This window comes from Hemiscyllium ocellatum, chromosome 9 (genome assembly GCF_020745735.1).
Source record: "Hemiscyllium ocellatum isolate sHemOce1 chromosome 9, sHemOce1.pat.X.cur, whole genome shotgun sequence".
NCBI lineage: Eukaryota > Metazoa > Chordata > Chondrichthyes > Orectolobiformes > Hemiscylliidae > Hemiscyllium > Hemiscyllium ocellatum.
The window spans coordinates 57886613-57904016 of NC_083409.1; the positions used below are offsets into that span (position 1 = coordinate 57886613).

The 17404-nt window shown below is 39.1% G+C and overlaps 1 protein-coding gene across 1 annotated transcript in view; it reads left to right on the forward strand.

Moving 5' to 3' along the window:
• lepr (leptin receptor) overlaps positions 1-17404 on the forward strand; it is a 112221-nt gene that overhangs the window by 12563 nt on the left and 82254 nt on the right. The window contains exon 3 of the mRNA XM_060829572.1: positions 3407-3709. Within this exon, the coding sequence (XP_060685555.1) occupies positions 3407-3709 (303 nt within the window). The remainder of the gene's footprint in view (positions 1-3406; positions 3710-17404) is intronic.

Consider the following 17404-nt stretch of genomic DNA (forward strand, 5'->3'; position numbering starts at 1 on the left):
AACCTGTGGCAGGCAGATTTATGACTATGAGGTCAAGCATGCTTTTCCCTCTTGTTGGTTTTCTTACCATCAGCTGTAGACCCAGTGTAGTAGCTATGTCCTTTCGGACTTGATCAAGTCCAGCCAGTAGTGGATGGGACTGGCCTGAAGAGCTTAGATCTGATCCCATTGGTTGTGGGATCTTTTATCTCTTATCAATCACTTGCTGCTTATGCTGGTTGGCTTGCTCTTTTGTAGCTTCACCAGGGTTGATGCCTCATTTTTAGGAATGTTTGGTGCTGCTCCAGACATGCCCTCCTGCAACCTTTATTGAATGAAAGTAGATCTCCTGATTTGATGGTAATGACAGAATGAGGGATATGCTGGGCTATGAGATTGCAGACCATGTTGAAGAACAATTCTGCTGCTGATGCTGCAGGGTGTTTCATGAATAGCCAGTTTTGTGTTGCTAGATTGTTCAAGTATTGCTCATTTAACACAGTAATAGTGCCACACAATATTGAAGGTTAATCTCAATGGCAATATGGGACTGAAGATGATGCTGTCAGATGCAATTGCGGTAGGCAGATTGATGAGGATGAGGTCAAATTTGTTTTTCCCTGTTATTGGTTCTCGCACTACCTGCTTCCGATTCGAGCTAGCTGCCAGTCCTTTTGGGATTTGACAGCTCAGTCAGAATTGGTGTTGCCAACCCACACTTGGTGATGGACATTTAAATCCCTCACTCAAAGTACATTCTGCATCCTTGGCACACTCGGTGCTTCTTCCAAGTTGTGTCAAAATGGAGAAAAAATTGTTTATTAGCAAAGGGCATTGCTACATGTTAATTAGCTGTGAGTTTCCATGCCGATGTTTGACTTGGTCATGAGACTTCATGGCATCTGGAGTCAATGTCAAGGACTCCCAGGGCAGCTCCCTCCCAACTCTATACTTTTTGGCTACCGCCTCATTTGGCTCTGTCCTGCTGGTGGAATGGTTATTGTGATGTCTGGGATGTTGTCTTTAAGGTATGAGTATGACTGTATCAGGCTGTTGCTTGACTAGTCTGTGAGATAGGCAGAAATGGGTACTGCAGATGCTGGAGATCAGAGTCAAGATTAGAGTAGTGCTGGAAAAGCGCAGCAGGTCAGACAGCATCTGAGGAGCAGGAAAATCGACGCTCAACGTTGATTTTCCTGCTCCTCGGATGCTGCCTGACCTGCTGTGCTTTTCCAGCAACACACTAATCTAGTCTGTGAGACAGTTCTTCCAATTTTGGCACTGGCCTCCAGATGTTAGTAAGAACGCCTGGGTTAAGTAGGCTGTGTTTGCCATTGTTGCCCACAGTACCTTAGTCAATGCCCAGAGGTCTGTTTGATATCATTCCTTTTGAGACTTTCCAATGGGTGATACAACTGAGTGGCTTGCTAGGCCATTTCAGACAGCAGTTAACCAGCCACATTGTTGTGGTTCTGGAGTCACAAGTTAGACCAGCAGTTTCTGTCCGTAAAGGACATGAGTGAAATAGGTGGATTTTTACAACAACTGACAGTGGTTTTGTGGTCACTGTTAAACTAGATTTTTACTGACTTCTATTCCCATCATATGACATGGTGGGAATCATACAAGGGACTGCAAAACATTATCTGTGTCTCTGGATTACTAGACTAGTGACAACACAACTGGCCGTTGCTCCTTCTTATTTTTGAAGGTGTCTTCTGCACAGCATTATTTCTTTTAAGGCTCCATTATTTTTGTCACAAATTTCTGATGGTGCTGTGGGATCACTCTTGTGGGATAGACACACACAGTTAGTTCAGTCCAGTGGCACAATGGCAATAAGTTTTATGTTCTGAACATATAACATGCACTAATGTTTTAGCAAAATCATTTGTTTGTTTATGAATTGCTATCATTTATGTTAAAGCTGACAAGTCACATCTATCATAGGTATTTTAGTTTTTGCAATTCTGATTCATATTTTCCTTGTCTTTGTTAAAGGCAATGATTCATGCTCTGTCCTTAGGCCATACTGACAGTCTTTACTTACAGACTGCAATTCACCAAAGTGCCATTCTTCATGGGTAAATTGACAGGTTGTTTGGCAAGAAACAACATCACAGTTGAGTTTAATGTTGCCTTCACCCACACATACCCACTTTTAATCAGGAGTTATAGAGTCATAAAGCCATAGAGATGTACAGCACGAAAACAGACCTTTTGGTCCAACTCATCCATGCTGACCAGATATCCCAACCATATCTAGTTCCGTTTGCCAGCACTCGGCTCATATCCCTCCAAAACCCTTCCTATTCATATACCCACCAGATGCCTTTTAAATGTTGCAGTTGTACTAACCTCCACCACTTCCTCTGGCAGCTCATTCCATACATGTCCCACCCTCTGCATGAAAAGGTTGCCCCTTAGGTCTCTTTTATATCTTTCCCCTATCACCCTAAACCTATGCCCTCTAGTTCTGGACTCCCCGACCCCAGGGAAAAGACTTTGTCTATTTATCTTATCCATGCCCTTCATGATTTTATAGACCTCTATAAGGTCACCCCTCAGCCTCTGATGCTCCAGGGAAAACAGCCCTAGTTTATTCAACCTGTTTCCTATAATTCAAATGCTCCAACCCTGGCAACATCCTTGCAAATCTTTTCTGAACCCTTTTAAGTTTCACAACATCCTTCTGATAGGAAGGAGACTAGAATTGCACACAGTATTCCAACAGTGACCGAACCAATGTCCTGTACAGCCGCAACATGACCTCCCAACTCCTGTACTCCATACTCTGATCAATAAAGGAAAGCATACCAAATGCCTTCTTCATACCCTATCTACCTGCGACTTCACTTTCAAGGAGCTATGAACATGCAATCCAAGGTCTCTTTATTCAGCAACACTCTCTAGGACCTCACCATTAAGTGTATAAGTCATGCTAAGATTTGCTTTCCCAAAATGCAGCACCTCACATTTATCTAAATTAAACTCCATCTGCCACTTCTCAGCCCATTGGCCCATCTGATCACGATCCTGCACTATTAATGCGCTGTAATGAGGTGTGGAAGCCCCAGCTAATTTTCTGGCTTTCTGAGCTGGATTGTCCTCAAATCTAGTACTCTTCTGTTATGCATCCAAACAGCTAATTCAATCTAAATCAGGGGTCAGGGAAGGTGGCTGGAAGGGCAGCCTTCAATCCTTTTTGAAGTTGATTTTATATAACGCAACAGCACTATTTTTACCTCTGCCATTTATTTGAAGAACCATAGAGGAATGTGCAGATGAGAAGCAAAGACCATCATGTTCTAAGCAAAATCGCTAAAGAAGAAAGGGAGGTCATTCTTAGATTTTTAAGTTGGTCACACAGATCTACAATTAATAAACAAGACTTCAATTGTTTACATTGACCTTTCTTTACTTGCAGGATTTTCCGTTTCAATTTTAGCACATGACCCAGTAGCAACCTTTGAGATTCCTCCATGGAATTTTACGATGCTGTGCACACTGCACAAGCAAGCAGCTGTCGTGAATGAGAGAACCTGGCAGCTACAGCCACACAGGAATTCAAGCAGTCGCCACTCTTCGCTTCACGAGCATGTGAGAAATGCAAACACATCGCATTCAAATAACATCAACCCAAACGGACTGCATAGCCAAGATGGATTCAGTTGTTGCCTCTGGAAAGAAGCTGATTTACATTGTCCTGCAAATTTCATCACAGAACAAAGTAAGAATCTCAAATTTTGGCATGCATTTTCATTTTTTAAAAGTTGACTTGCTAGTATAATACTGTTGAAAAACACAGCTTGGATAAATTAATATTAAAAGGCAATCAATGCACAAACGTCACTGATGATTCAATCCAACTAAGTGACACCAGATGTGTACTGCTCATTGATTCTAATTGCCTTAATACTAGATTTTATAAAAGAGCTAGAAAGTTTCATTGTAAACATTGTAAACATATTAAACTAGAAATGAAAATCTATTATATAGTATGATACAAAATAGTAAAGAAAAAGCTGATAAAAATCACCCTGGCATACTAAATTAGCACAGACCTTTTCACTTCTGAGATATAAACTTAGGGCAAGCTGATTGGATGATTTTGATCTCTGTTGGATGTAAAAATCTGTAGAAATTATCACAGACTATAAATCTGAATTTCTGTAAGCCCAAAGAACTGTTGCAAGTAATAGCGTTAGCATTGACTGTGAGTTCCATTTAAATTACAAATGCACTCAATCCACCTTATTATTCTCAGAGCTCTTGAAGACGTGACAAGAACTTAGGAAAAGATTGGGGTGTTCAGTGACCATTGGGAGGTGAGGGAGTGGCATTGCCTTGGGGTAATCAGAGACCATTGGGGGTTAATTAAGGCCCATCAAGCATGATGACGAACCGTCATCTTCACGGTGAGGCCTTCAGAGTCCATTGACGCAGAGGGTGCTGATGATCATGGAAAATGATGTTGGTTGAGGGCTAGGTATCGTTGTCTAGCAACAACTACATCTTTAAAAAATGGTACTTGCAGAAATGCAGTTGTGGCCTTGGTGTACAAACTGGCTTGCCATAGCCATGTGACCTCTCCCTCTGCTGTTAGTGTCTTTATTTGCAGTTTGTGGAAGCTTGGTGAAACGTGGTGTCAAGAGTGGTGCAGCTGAAAAAGTATGGATTTTAAGAACTGTAAGAGAGACAACTATTTTGAAAAATACAGCAAGAAATGTCCAGCTGAAAGTGTATGTATTTTAAAATCGGTGACAGAACCAACTACTGAAACAAACAGGAACAAAAATGTACAAGTCTGAAACTTTGAACTACTAGGTGAGTCAAATTGGTTGTACATTTCCCTGCTGCTGGGGAGATGAAAGGTAGGTATGAGCCAAAACTGGAATCTTACTCACTCACATGGCAAAACTATGAAATAGCAACGTAACTAATTAAAAACCTGAGCAACTTTAATCTAACTGAAGAGCAGAAAATCCAGACAAGAGAGATTTTGTGGGCTTCAAAGTCTTACTTTGAATCTCATATTAATGTCATTTATGAACAATATTTGTTTAACATCGGCATGAGATGGAGAAGAAAGCTATTGATCAGTATGTGACTGCACTAACACATCTATCTGAATCCTGTGCATTTGGACAACTGAAAGATGTTGACATCAGAAATAGGATTGTTTTAGATCTGAGATCCTGCCTTATGCTGAGGGAGAAAAACTATATTCTCAACAAAACCATTGAATTCACAAAAGCTCTGAGTTGTCAATCACTGCTAGAGCATGTTAGTGGAAAGATTGACGAGGTTTTGCTCTTTGTGAAGTGACTTTCCATACAGAACAAAAGATGTTGAGGGAAAAAAAATTTACAGAAAAGCCATCTGAAAGATTAAGGTCAGAGGGCAGGTTGTAAATATTGGGGAAGCAACAATCATATAAAACAAAGGAAAGAATGTTCTATGTGAAGAAGGCAGTGCTATAAGAAGCTGAATCACTTTTCACACAAGTACTTAGTGAGAAAGAAACAAAACAAGCCGATAAAATTGGCTTTTGGAGAAGTGTCAGCAATAGTTCTGATGAATCCCTCTACAAGTTGGCAGGTATAAAAGTGATAAATGGTTTGTGACTGTTAAGAGTGATGATTGCAGAAGGAGAAAACAAGTGAATGTGAAGTGTTAGATAGACACCAGTGCATTGTGCAACCTCATGAGTTTCACAGACCTGTGTGAAGTGGCTCGAGATAGTGGTCCAGAAATGAAACCTTTAGAAGTAAGGTTAAAACTATTTGATAGAATGATACTCATGCCTTCACAACAGGAAACAAATCTGAACGGAGTGATCTCATCACTTTTACACATTATGGAATGAGAAAGGTCAACTGTTCACCAGCAACTGTAATGGGTCAGCAGTGAGCTGATGGTTACCAACAGCAGTCACCGTGGGAATGATACTCCCTGGAGAAGCAATACCACCCTAGCACCAATCGGTGTCATATCCACTTCCAGCATCTACTACTACTTTCAAGATGGTGACGAACTAGTACTCTCCAGCCAGAGCTCGACTGCTTTGTCCATTTTTTTTCTTATTTTTCTCTCTTTTGTGTTTATTTTTCTTCTCAGCATTGTCCTGAACTGTCAGCCTCAGCGTGGACTCAGCATGGCGGTCACTTGGCCCGTCGTGCCCTCTGAATGGACTTCCAGCCTCAAGGTGAAGGCTAGGTGCCAACGTGAATTGGATTGGAAGGACTTTTATTCTGAGCTTTAATTTCTTTATTTTAAAAATGTTTTTTTCCCCTAAGAATTTGTATTTAAGAATCCGTATCTAGGTAGCTTTGTACCTAAGATGGCACATTAAGTGGTGAACTGTAAATTTTTCATTTGAGTACATGTGACAGTAAAGCTAATTCTAAAATTCAAATTCTAAAATTCATGCTCAATACCTACTTTGTCACACTGCAGGAAATATTGTCCCACATCCAGGCTGAGAAGCCCAAGGCTGGCAGAGTTCTGGCGGACAGGAGGGTGCTCATGTCAAATGAGAAAAGAATTCTTTAGCTGGCTGGAGGAGAGCACATCCACTCATGTGAGGATGGGGAGATCTCAATTGGCATTGAACCCAGTAACCTTCATAGTGCTGTGCTGCTCTCCCATTACTCAATCCTGAAGAAGAGTTACACCTGAAACATTGACTTCTCCACCTCCTCATGCTGCTTGGCTTGCTATGTTCTTCTAGCCTCCATTGCCAATAATTCTTAAACTGCAAAAGTTTTTATTGCTCAGACATAACAAATTCCCTCTTTTCTCTTATGCCCAGTGAACCTGTGTCCTGAGGAAGCCAGTACTGGAGACTCTCAGCTCCATCTCTGGCTCCACCTGTTGTGGATGTACCTGCAAGGCTTTCACTGGCAGCCTCCACTAGCTCAGAGGGTTCTTTAACTAGACTAGACTTTCAGTGAGACTGGGTGATGCTGCTGGCAGCCACCCTCAGGGAGAAGCCACATACCAGAAATTTGCTCTCAGTACAACCCAGAGGTGCTTGGCCCTTCCATCTCCCTCACTATCTGCGATGCCAAAGCCTGTAGGAGTTCCACTTGAGGGTGAATCTATTTCTGGGCAAAATACTCACATCAGGGCTTGACGCTGTAAGCCTAATCACACTTGAGGACCACTGTCCAAGTCTTCTGGACCAACAGGGCCAGCTACAGAGCAGGCTACCTCCACTGCAGCTGTGGAAGGTGGGACTGCACTTAAACATAGTGGAGGGAAAGGAAGAAAAAAACTTTTACTGAGAGCCCATAAGTGGCATGGCTGGCACAATGCTGCAAATTATCTTTCTCTTTTATAAATATAGCTTCATTTATGACCTTGAAATATCCGCTCCAGTTGTTTGCTACTGTTGGAGCTTGTTAAGTTGCAGCCTCTCCAGACATTCCAAAGATAAAAGGAGTTGGAGTGACCAAGAATTATTCATCCCTCACAAGCAACTGATTTCTTCCCTGCAGATAATCTCAGACATCAGAGATCCTTTAACCATGTGTTGGTGTCTGTAAGCAGGGCATTACACTTCAGTGTGGACAACACTGAACCTAAATGCAATTGCAGAGATTCTGTTAGGGTTTGGCCTATTCTACATCATTCCATATTTAAAAGTGAGATTACAGAATCAGTGATGATTCCACACATCTCTGGAGTGAAATGATGATCCTATCAACTTTTTCTGAAGCACATTCAAGGCTGGAAGATGTATAGTAGATGATTTATGTGTCCAGCTGCACAAAGGGCTGCCTCTGTCAGGGTAAACACTGTCCTACAAAATGCACTTCAGGGCAATATAGAAGAAGAAGAAGGGTCACTAGACCTGAAACGTTAGCTCTGCTTTCTCCCCACAGATGCTGCCAGACCTGCTGAGTTTCTCCAGGAATTTCTAATCTTGTTTCAGATTTCCACCAACCACAGTTTTTTTTGTTGCTTGGGATAAAGAAATGCCCTGCTTACAGACATCAGCTTCGTACGTTCAATACTTGATATCATACTGGATATCGTATACTGACTGAAACCTTCCGAGCTACCTAACCATAGCACCATTTAATGTTAGTACCCTATCTCGCTGACGGCTACTATTTCCCTAATAGTCAATACTCTGAAATTACTTGAAGATATTAAACTAATCAACAAGGTTAATGAAAAAAGCTTTGATTTTGAAAACAGTCAAACTTTATTTTAAATGCTATCTTTGTCCAAAATCTTTCCATTAGTGTGCGGTGTCGCTTGAAGTGAATTCAAATGTTTATAATATTTGAAATCTGGAAATGGATGAAACATTCCATTTGGCTAAATAGGTTCAAAAGTAAGGGGAATAATTTTCATTTTGTCATTTTCTTATTTAAGAGATGACATAACAAATTCTTACCTTCTAAGGGATTGATTTTGTTTCTAAAGCTTATTTCACTTGGGCATTTATATGTTGTACTGTTTACCCCAAAGTCAAATAGCAAATAAAATAAGAAAAAAAATGGAAAGCATAGAGAAAAGAACTGAAGTAAACCGTAAGTCTCAAGCCTAGTAATTAATTGGATCCGAGTGTGGTTGAACATTTTGATTAAACTTCTTTTTCAATTCTATTTTCTTGTCCTATGTTCATTGTTTACCTCAGTGCCCACAAATCTACTAAACTAAGAGTTGAGTGTACACATCAACTAAGTATCCACAGTCATCTGTTAGTAGAGAATTTCAGTTCTCTGAGCGAAGAAATTTCTTCTTGGCAAAGAGACTGACCTCTTATCTTGGGCCAATGAGTCCTAGTTCAAGAGCATAATTAGAGAAAATATTATCTTCATGTCAATCCTGTCAAACTCTGGAATGAGCTGCCAGAGGAAGCAGTGGAGGCTGGTACCATTGCAACATTGAAGAGGTATTTGGATGGGTATATGTATAGGAAGAGTTTGGAGGGATATGGCCAGGTGCTGGCAGGTGGGACTAGATTGGGTTGGAATATCTGGTCGGCATGGATGGGTTGGACTGAAGGGTCTGTTTCCATGCTGTACATCTCTATGACGCTATGACTCTATAATTTTTTACACTTCAATGTGAGCGCCTCTTAGGTTTCTAAACTCCAGAAAGTCTAGGTTCATTTTAGTCAAACTTTCCTCACAGGACAACTTTCTCATCCCAGGAATCAATCTGGTTAATTTTCGCTGCACCCTCTCCAAAGCAAGTATATTCTTTCTTTGATAAGGAGACAAAACTGTACACAGTACTCTAGTCATGATATAACAATGGCCAATATAATTGCAGCAACCCCTTTGAAATAAAGGCTAATATGTAATTTGCCTTCCAGATTATTGAAACGGTATGTTAACTTAAATAAATAATTTTTTCTAAGTTGTGCATGACACTACCCCCCACTCAGAACTGCTCTTCAGACTAACATGTACAAATCCCTAGCATTTTAATTTTTTTTCATCATTTGCCCTTCTTCCAACAAAATTGAATAATTTTACATTTCTGAAAATTATACTCAATAAGTTATCTTTTTGCCCAATTACTTAACTAGTCTGCATCTACTTGCAGTATGCTCCTTGTACCTTTGTTCCCTATTTAACTGTGTGATGATATATTTCACTCACACCAACCTCCCCACCCTTGTCTAAGTCATTGATATAGATTGTAAATAGCAAACATCTTAACACTGACCTTTGTAGAGTACTACAAGTTATACCTTGCCATTGTGAAAATGACCCTCTTCCTTCTCTGATTTCTGACCATTATCCAATCTTCAATTCTTGCTGATATACCACCTGCAATTCTGAGATCTTGTGTAACAAGCTTCACTGCATGCCTTCTGAATATACATACTACTTGTTTCTATTTGCTACACTGTTAGTTACATCCTCAAAAAAAAAACTCTGAATAGATTTGTTAAAGCTTGTTGATTCTGACTGGTTGTACTGTGGCCTTCATTTGGGGTCAGTGGAAAAGTGTCAGAGCTGGCTACTGACCTCCAATACAGCTCCCCACAATTGTATGAGGGTTGTTGTAATTGTAGGAATGTTAACAAAAGGAATACATTTGAACTTGCATTTTAGCCCAAATACATAATTAAACTTTAACTATAGATGGCACTGTTGCAACATATGATTGTTTGTTTATTTCTTTGCCGTGAAAATCAGTTTAACTCTGTAATTGTGCTGTAAACAATTTTAATCTCCAACTCTAGCAGCGTCCAGACTATGAAGAAAAGAATTGTCCATCCTTAAACTTGACGTGCTTGTTTGGACATGCTTAACTCTCCTGATGGTAATTGAGACACATAGAAGACATTGCAGAACCTGTATTAAATCAGATAAATTGTAAAATTTTTCTCTCAACAGACTTCAGATCTGTTGCGTCATTTTGAGAGTTATTAAGGGCAAAGATTTATGATCTAAACAATCCATTAAAACTAAAGATTGAAGTGTGTAATTCACCAGCATTAGGTGATTCTGAGAGATAGGGAGTCCCAGACATGCCTACTAGAATATTTAAAAGGCCAGGCTAATTGATGGTAGAGAGTGACCTCACTGTCTAATTAAGTACATCAAGGAGGCTCCTGAGTGAGGAGGACCAATAGGAAGCATTGACACATCAGCAACCCCACCAACCAATTTGGGACCTGAAGATTTATAATGGATAAAGCAAAGGTACCTTAAATCCACAATCTGAAGAAGAGGTCAGATTTTAGATTTAAAATAATTAGAAGCTGCCTTAATTATTTTGACCACAAATCCTGAACAAGATTGTCAGCTGCTGCCTCAATGCTCTGTCATCCTTCCTGGCTTACGATGATTAACTCCTTACCAAACTGAGGATACCACATTAGTGGGGACATGCCCAGGCTGCTGTGAAGGAAGTGCTTTTCTGAAATCCTGGTTGTCACAGAATGGGCCTAATTAAGCCCTATAACTATTAGTAAATGTCCTGAATTTATCACCCCACCTGCCCAGGAAGCAATCAGCACTCAATCTAATCATGAGCTGACCTTGTTAAAAATGGCTCCATGCTGGATCATGGGGGCAGATTGGCACAGTCACTGATGTTGCGCAATTATACAAATGCCCACTTCCCATTCAACCCAACATCATTTAAAGATTGTGTTCGAAATTTGTGTTCAGCTTCTTCATTTTAAAGTAAAGACTGGCTGCACTATTAACATAATATTTTTCATGTGTCATGCTTTGGTAAACAAATCTAGTGGCAATCCAGAACAAAATGATTCATCCCTTTCAGGCCTATAATAAGATCAGTAGCTATTGAATCATAAAATCTATTACTATAGATAGCAATTCACTAATAAGTCCCAGTAATTTCAAAACTGTCACAGGTGGAATTTTTTTAAAGTTAAAAAAAATTGATTTGCAAATAATTTCTGTTTTCACTCTGTTAATATCAAAAGCTTCAAGCTTCAGTGGAGTGTTATTGAATGAAATTTGACACATTATATGCCATTCTGTGATATAATGGCAGGTGAAGAAAAGCTTAATTGAAGTAGTTTTAAGGGGTATTTTAAGAGGGAAAAGTGCAACAGAAAGGCAGGCTCTTAATGAACATTTCCAGAGCTTAAGGTCTTGGCAGCTGAAGACACAATCACCAATTGTGGATAAGTTAGAATCAAGGATTCTATTGATTTTCTGCCAAGTAAAAGCAGCAATTCCATCAGTTTTTTAAAAATGAATTAACCTCACAAAGATGAAAAACAGATGATAGAGACAGTTCAGATCATGTGCTTCATACCTTTTTGTTGCATCAACATTATACCCATGGATGAATTTTGCCTGCATAATGCCAACCATTCTATTCCAGGCAAGAATCACTCATTGCTTGAAGAAATTCTTTGTTACATTAGTCATAAATTTTGGTTTCACTGGTTGTATCTCTTTGTTCCATAGTCATAAATTAACATAGAATAATGTTCTGAATTATCTTTTACAATTTCACTTAGTATCTTGCAAATTCCATTTTTATTTGAAGCTTCAAGAATGAAGAGTTGATTTTTATTGAATTGGTAACATACATGCAAGTCAATGGATAATTAGGTATTTGTAACTACAGAGAAAAAAAAGTACAGTTATTATCCTAGGAAATCATATACTTATATGAGCATTTTCCCTCTCACTTAGCTTAGGCAGAGTATTTAATGTACTGTAAGATTTTGCATAAATCCATTTAAGTGCATCATTTTTGTTTGATGTCTTCTTCCAGATTTGAATAACAGTAAATATCTTCTACACTATGATACTATTTATACAATATAAATCCTGGTTCTGTATACACACAACTCAGGAGGAGCAGGAGGCTATTTAGCCCTTGACCTGCTCCACTATTCAATAAAATCTGATTGTAACTTGAAATTTGCATTCCTCCCTACCTCTGATGACCTTTCAACTCCTTGCTTAACAAAAAATTATCTAACTTAATTTTTACAATATTCCTTTTAGAGGTTTATAAAATCATGTGGATAGGGTAAATAGACAAGGTCTTTTCCCTGGGGTGGAGGAGTCCAGAACTAAAGGACATTGGTTTAGGGTGAGAGGGGAAAGATTTAAAAGGGATCTAAGGGGCAACTTTTTCAGGCAGTGAGTGGTATGTGTATGGAATGAGCTGTGAGAGAAAGTGGTGGAGGCTGGTACAATTACAACATTTAAAAGGCATCTGGATGGATATATGACTAGGAAGGCTTTAGCGGGATATGGGCCAAGTGCAGGCAAATAGGGACTAGATTAGCTTAGGATATCTGGTTGGCATGGACGAGTTGGACTGAAGGGTCTGTTTCCGTGCTGTACATCTCTATGACTATGACACCAAGGGCTCTGCTTCCACCCCCTCTTCAGAGAGAGAGTTTCAAAGACACACCACATTCGGAGAAAAAAAATGGAATTGTCTAATCTGTGTTTTGAATGGACATCCCCTGATTTTTAAGGTCACTCCAATATCTACATTCTCCCATAAGAGGAAATGCCCTTTCCACATCTACCCTGTTGAGACCTGTCAGCATCTTATATAGTTCAATCAAGTTACATCTTACTCTTCTAAACTCCAGCAGATACTAGCATAGTCTGTCCAATGTTCTCTTGGAAAACAACCTACCTATTCTATGTGCAGTCCAGATGCAGTCTCAGATGTGCTTTGTATAAACGAGTAAGAAGTCACATGAAAACAGGTTATAGTCTAATAGGTTTATTTGAAATCACAAACTTTTGTAGCCCTGCTCCTTCATCAAGTAAAGGAGCAGCACTCCAAATGTTTGTGATTTCAAATAAACCTGTTGGACTATAAACTGGTGTCATGTGACTTTTGATTTTGTCCACCCTAGTCCAACACTGGCACCTCCACATCCTGTTTAACTGAAGCATAATCTCCCTACTTTGTATTCAACTCATCTTGCAATAAATAAAAACATTCTATTAGCTTTCCTAATCACTTGTTGTAACTGCACCCTCACCTTTTATGATTCATGTACAAGGATACCCAAATCCCTTTGTATCTTGGAGCTCTGTAATCTCTCTCTGTTTAGATAAGGCTATAAAATATTGGAGCTGAAGTAGGCCATGGAGCCCATTGAGATTCCTCAACCATTCAAATAGATCATGGCTGATCTGATAATCCTTAACTCCACTTTCCTGCTTTTTCACCATAATTCTTGATTTCCTCTATTCTAAATTCTGTCCATCTCAGCCTTTTATGACACAGCCTTGACAGCTGGTAATGAATTGGTAACGAATTCCACAGATTTACAACCTTGTGAGAGAAGAAATTCCACCTCATCTATGTCATAAATGAGTGATCCCTTATTCTGCAATCATGCCCTTTTATCCTAGATTCTCTCAGAGAAGGAGAAACAATCTATCCACATCTACCCTGTCAAGACCCTGAACAATATTGTATGTTTCGATAAGGTCATCTCTCATTCTTCTATTTTCCAATGAGTTCAGGCCCAAGCTACTCAACCCCTCCTTATAAGACATCATAAACCTCCATACTGGATATCAGACAAGTGAACCTTCTGTGAGCTGCCTCCAATGCCAGCGTATCTTCAATTAGATAAAGGCTCCAATTGTTCACAGAATTCTAGCTGCGGTCTGACTAGTGTCTTGTATCGTTTTAGCAAAACCTCCCTACTCCATTCTTCATGCTCCTTATACAACATTCCATGGGCCTTCCCTGTTACCTGGCAAACTTCAATGCCAGCCTTTTGAGAGTCACAAATAAAGACTCCCTAGTTCCTGTGTTCTGCAATCTCTCTCGATTTAAGTAATATTCGGCTCCTCTATTCTTCCTGCTGAAGTGCACATCTTACATTTTCCCACGTTGTATTTCATCTGCAAATTTTTTATCCTCACTCTTTGTACCATCCTCACCATTTACTTTCCCACCTATTTTTAGTGTAATCCCAAACTTGACTAAAAACATTACTTGCTTCTTCTAGATCATTAATAAATATAGGAGAAAGTGAGGACTGCAGATGCTGAAGATCAGAGCTGAAAATATGTTGCTGGAAAAGCGCAGCAGGTCAGGCAGCATCTAAGGAGCAGGAGAATCGACGTTTCGGGCATGAGCCCTCTTCAGAAATCATTCCTGACTCATGAAGAAGGGCTCATGCCCGAAACGTCGATTCTCCTGCTCCTTGGATGCTGCCTGACCTGCTGCGCTTTTCCAGCAACACATTTTCAGCATTAATAAATATAGCAAATTGTGGCCCCAACACTGTATCCTGTGATACATGACTAGTTACAAGTTGCAATCCAGGAAATGCTCTATTTCTCTCAATTCTCTGTCATCTATTTGTTAGTCAATCATTTATCCAAACTCATATATTACCTCCAAAACCATGAGCTCTTATCTTATTAGATAATATATGTTTCTTTTCTAATCTGCCTGCCAAAATGCCAAGTTCACATTTTCCCATATCATACACCATTTGCCAAATCTTTGCTCACTCACTTAATCTAGAAATACCTTTTCATAGCCTCTCTGAGTCCTCTTCACAACTTATTTTTCTACCTATCTCTTGGTGCCATGAGCAAATTTGGAAACACCTTCATCTCTTCATCCTAATCTTTTATATATAAAGTTGACATCCCATGTCACTGATCCATGTGGCACATCAATCTTACATTTTGCTAATTTGAAAAAGACCCATTTACACTTGGTCTGTTTCCTGTTAGCCAGCCAATCTTCCGTACGGGTCATTATGCTAGACACTGCACCATGAGCTTCTGTTTACTGCAATCTTCTTTGATATGGCACCTTATCAAATGTCTTTTAGAAACCCAAGAACAGTACATCCACTGGCTCTCCTTCACCCATGTGTTCCTTCCATGAGTAAACACAAATGCAGCTTGTGTTTAATGAATTACTAAAATGAACTGTTGTTGCTCTGTGGTGTTGCTCCCTGTACCTCTGCTTCACAGTTCTTGACAATTATGGTGATTTAAGAAAAACATTCTCTCTGGATAGGGTTACCTCAACCTGAGCTACAAACCTTCACAAACCTTGCGAGGGTTACCTCTGGTTGGTTTAGCAGTGATTATTAATTGCTATTTACTCACTCTCTCTAGAACCACTGCAATCCCAATGGATTTTTTTTTGTAGTGGGAGTCATCTATAGGCCATAATAAGGATGGCAGATTTCCTTCCTGAAGGACATGTATGAAATAGTTGGAAATATTAACTTCTGTTACCTTTCAAGGTTTTCTCATGATTTTTTCAGATTCCCCTATTTGAAATTTATTGTGATGTGAATTGACTAACAAAGTTGTTGTTTTTAAAAAAAATTGAAAATCTTCTCAGAAGTTAACCATGTAAATTTGATGCACACTTTGCATTTACAGTATATTGCATTGCTAGTTTGAAAAAAAAATACAGCAAAGCAATCCCTATTCAAGGTGATTCCACACTCTTTGCTTTTGTGTGAAGTGCTCATTGAATTTCTATAAATTTTGCATCAGGGTTAAGTGAAAACTGATTGATAGATGTGTTATTTACCTGGCCTATATCATAAACTGAAGATAAAATGTAAACTAGTTGGAGCTGGCAAAGTTTTAAAGGCCAACCTAAAAATTATTCAGCCTATTTATTTTCTCAGAACCAGTGAGGTTAATAGACACATGTAAATAAAGCGTAAGGCACCAATCAAATAAAACAAGTCAGATGATATCATGAACCACAAGAGAAATATGTTCAGCATCTAAACTGTGATGAGACTACTGCCTTTCAACTCCCCCTCACTGTCAAGATTTATGATGTGTATTAGACAAGAAATGATCTTTTAAAATAAATTGTTTAATATTCTGATTTCACTTTTTTTGGTTTGGAAGACTAAGCTTTTTTTGAAAGCAGTGTTGTGTGACGTGACACTTAAGGTTTATCTGCAGTTTTAAATTGCAGGATCTGACCACAGTAGCATGATAGGATCACATGACTGAGCCTACACTTAGTTTCTGTGATTTCTTTTCTCCTAGTATGTGACTTGTACAGAAATAAAATATTTAAAAATAGACCCTACTTGGCTACAGATCATTGGTGAAACATTTAAATAAAGTCTTCTTGAAATATGATACTTCTTTTTCATAGAGATTTGCTTTTACATGAATCTGAACTGGAATTAAAAGACTGGGATTAATCAGTTTTCTTACACCTGACAAAAAGCTCAATTTGAATTTTATGCATTAGTTAGTACTTTATGGATTCAAATACAGATGCAAATGATCCTATCTGTTTGCAGCAGATAAATTGGGCTTTTCTTATTCTTGTTCAGTGTTTTAGACAAACCATACGCTTAATTATTTCCTTTTCTAGAGCAGGGTGGAGCAGGGCTTTGAATTAGCAAATGAAAATAGAACTTATTCAAAAATTTCCTTCCTGTGGGTTGGATCTCATTTCTACAATTGACATGCTGTTCATATTTCAAGAAACAGAGTAGGGCTGTTAATATTTCAATCTTCTCCCGTTCTAAAGCTAGTGATTCATGCTAGTACATAACAGACACAATATTGGATAAAAGATAATGTTGGGCTGCAACATGTGTTTGATCTAATGCAGGCAGCAGACAAAATTTGTGTTGACCTCTCATTTTCATGGTTGCAGTGTGCTCGGTATTATTCCTATTAATTTCTTTTCTTTCATTCACGAGATGTGGGTATTGTGGGCTGGGCCAGCATTTATTGTGGATCTTTAGTTATTATTGAGAAAGTGGTGGTATGTTGTCTTGTTGAACAACTGCACCATTTGATATAAGTACACCCACGATGCTGTGAAGAAGAGCACTCCAGAAATTTAGCCCGGTGACACTGAAGGAATGATGATAGATTTCAAAATGGTGTGTGGCATGGAGGGGAATTGCAGGTCAGTATGTGCTGACCTTGTCCTTCCAAATGGAGGTGGTCATGGG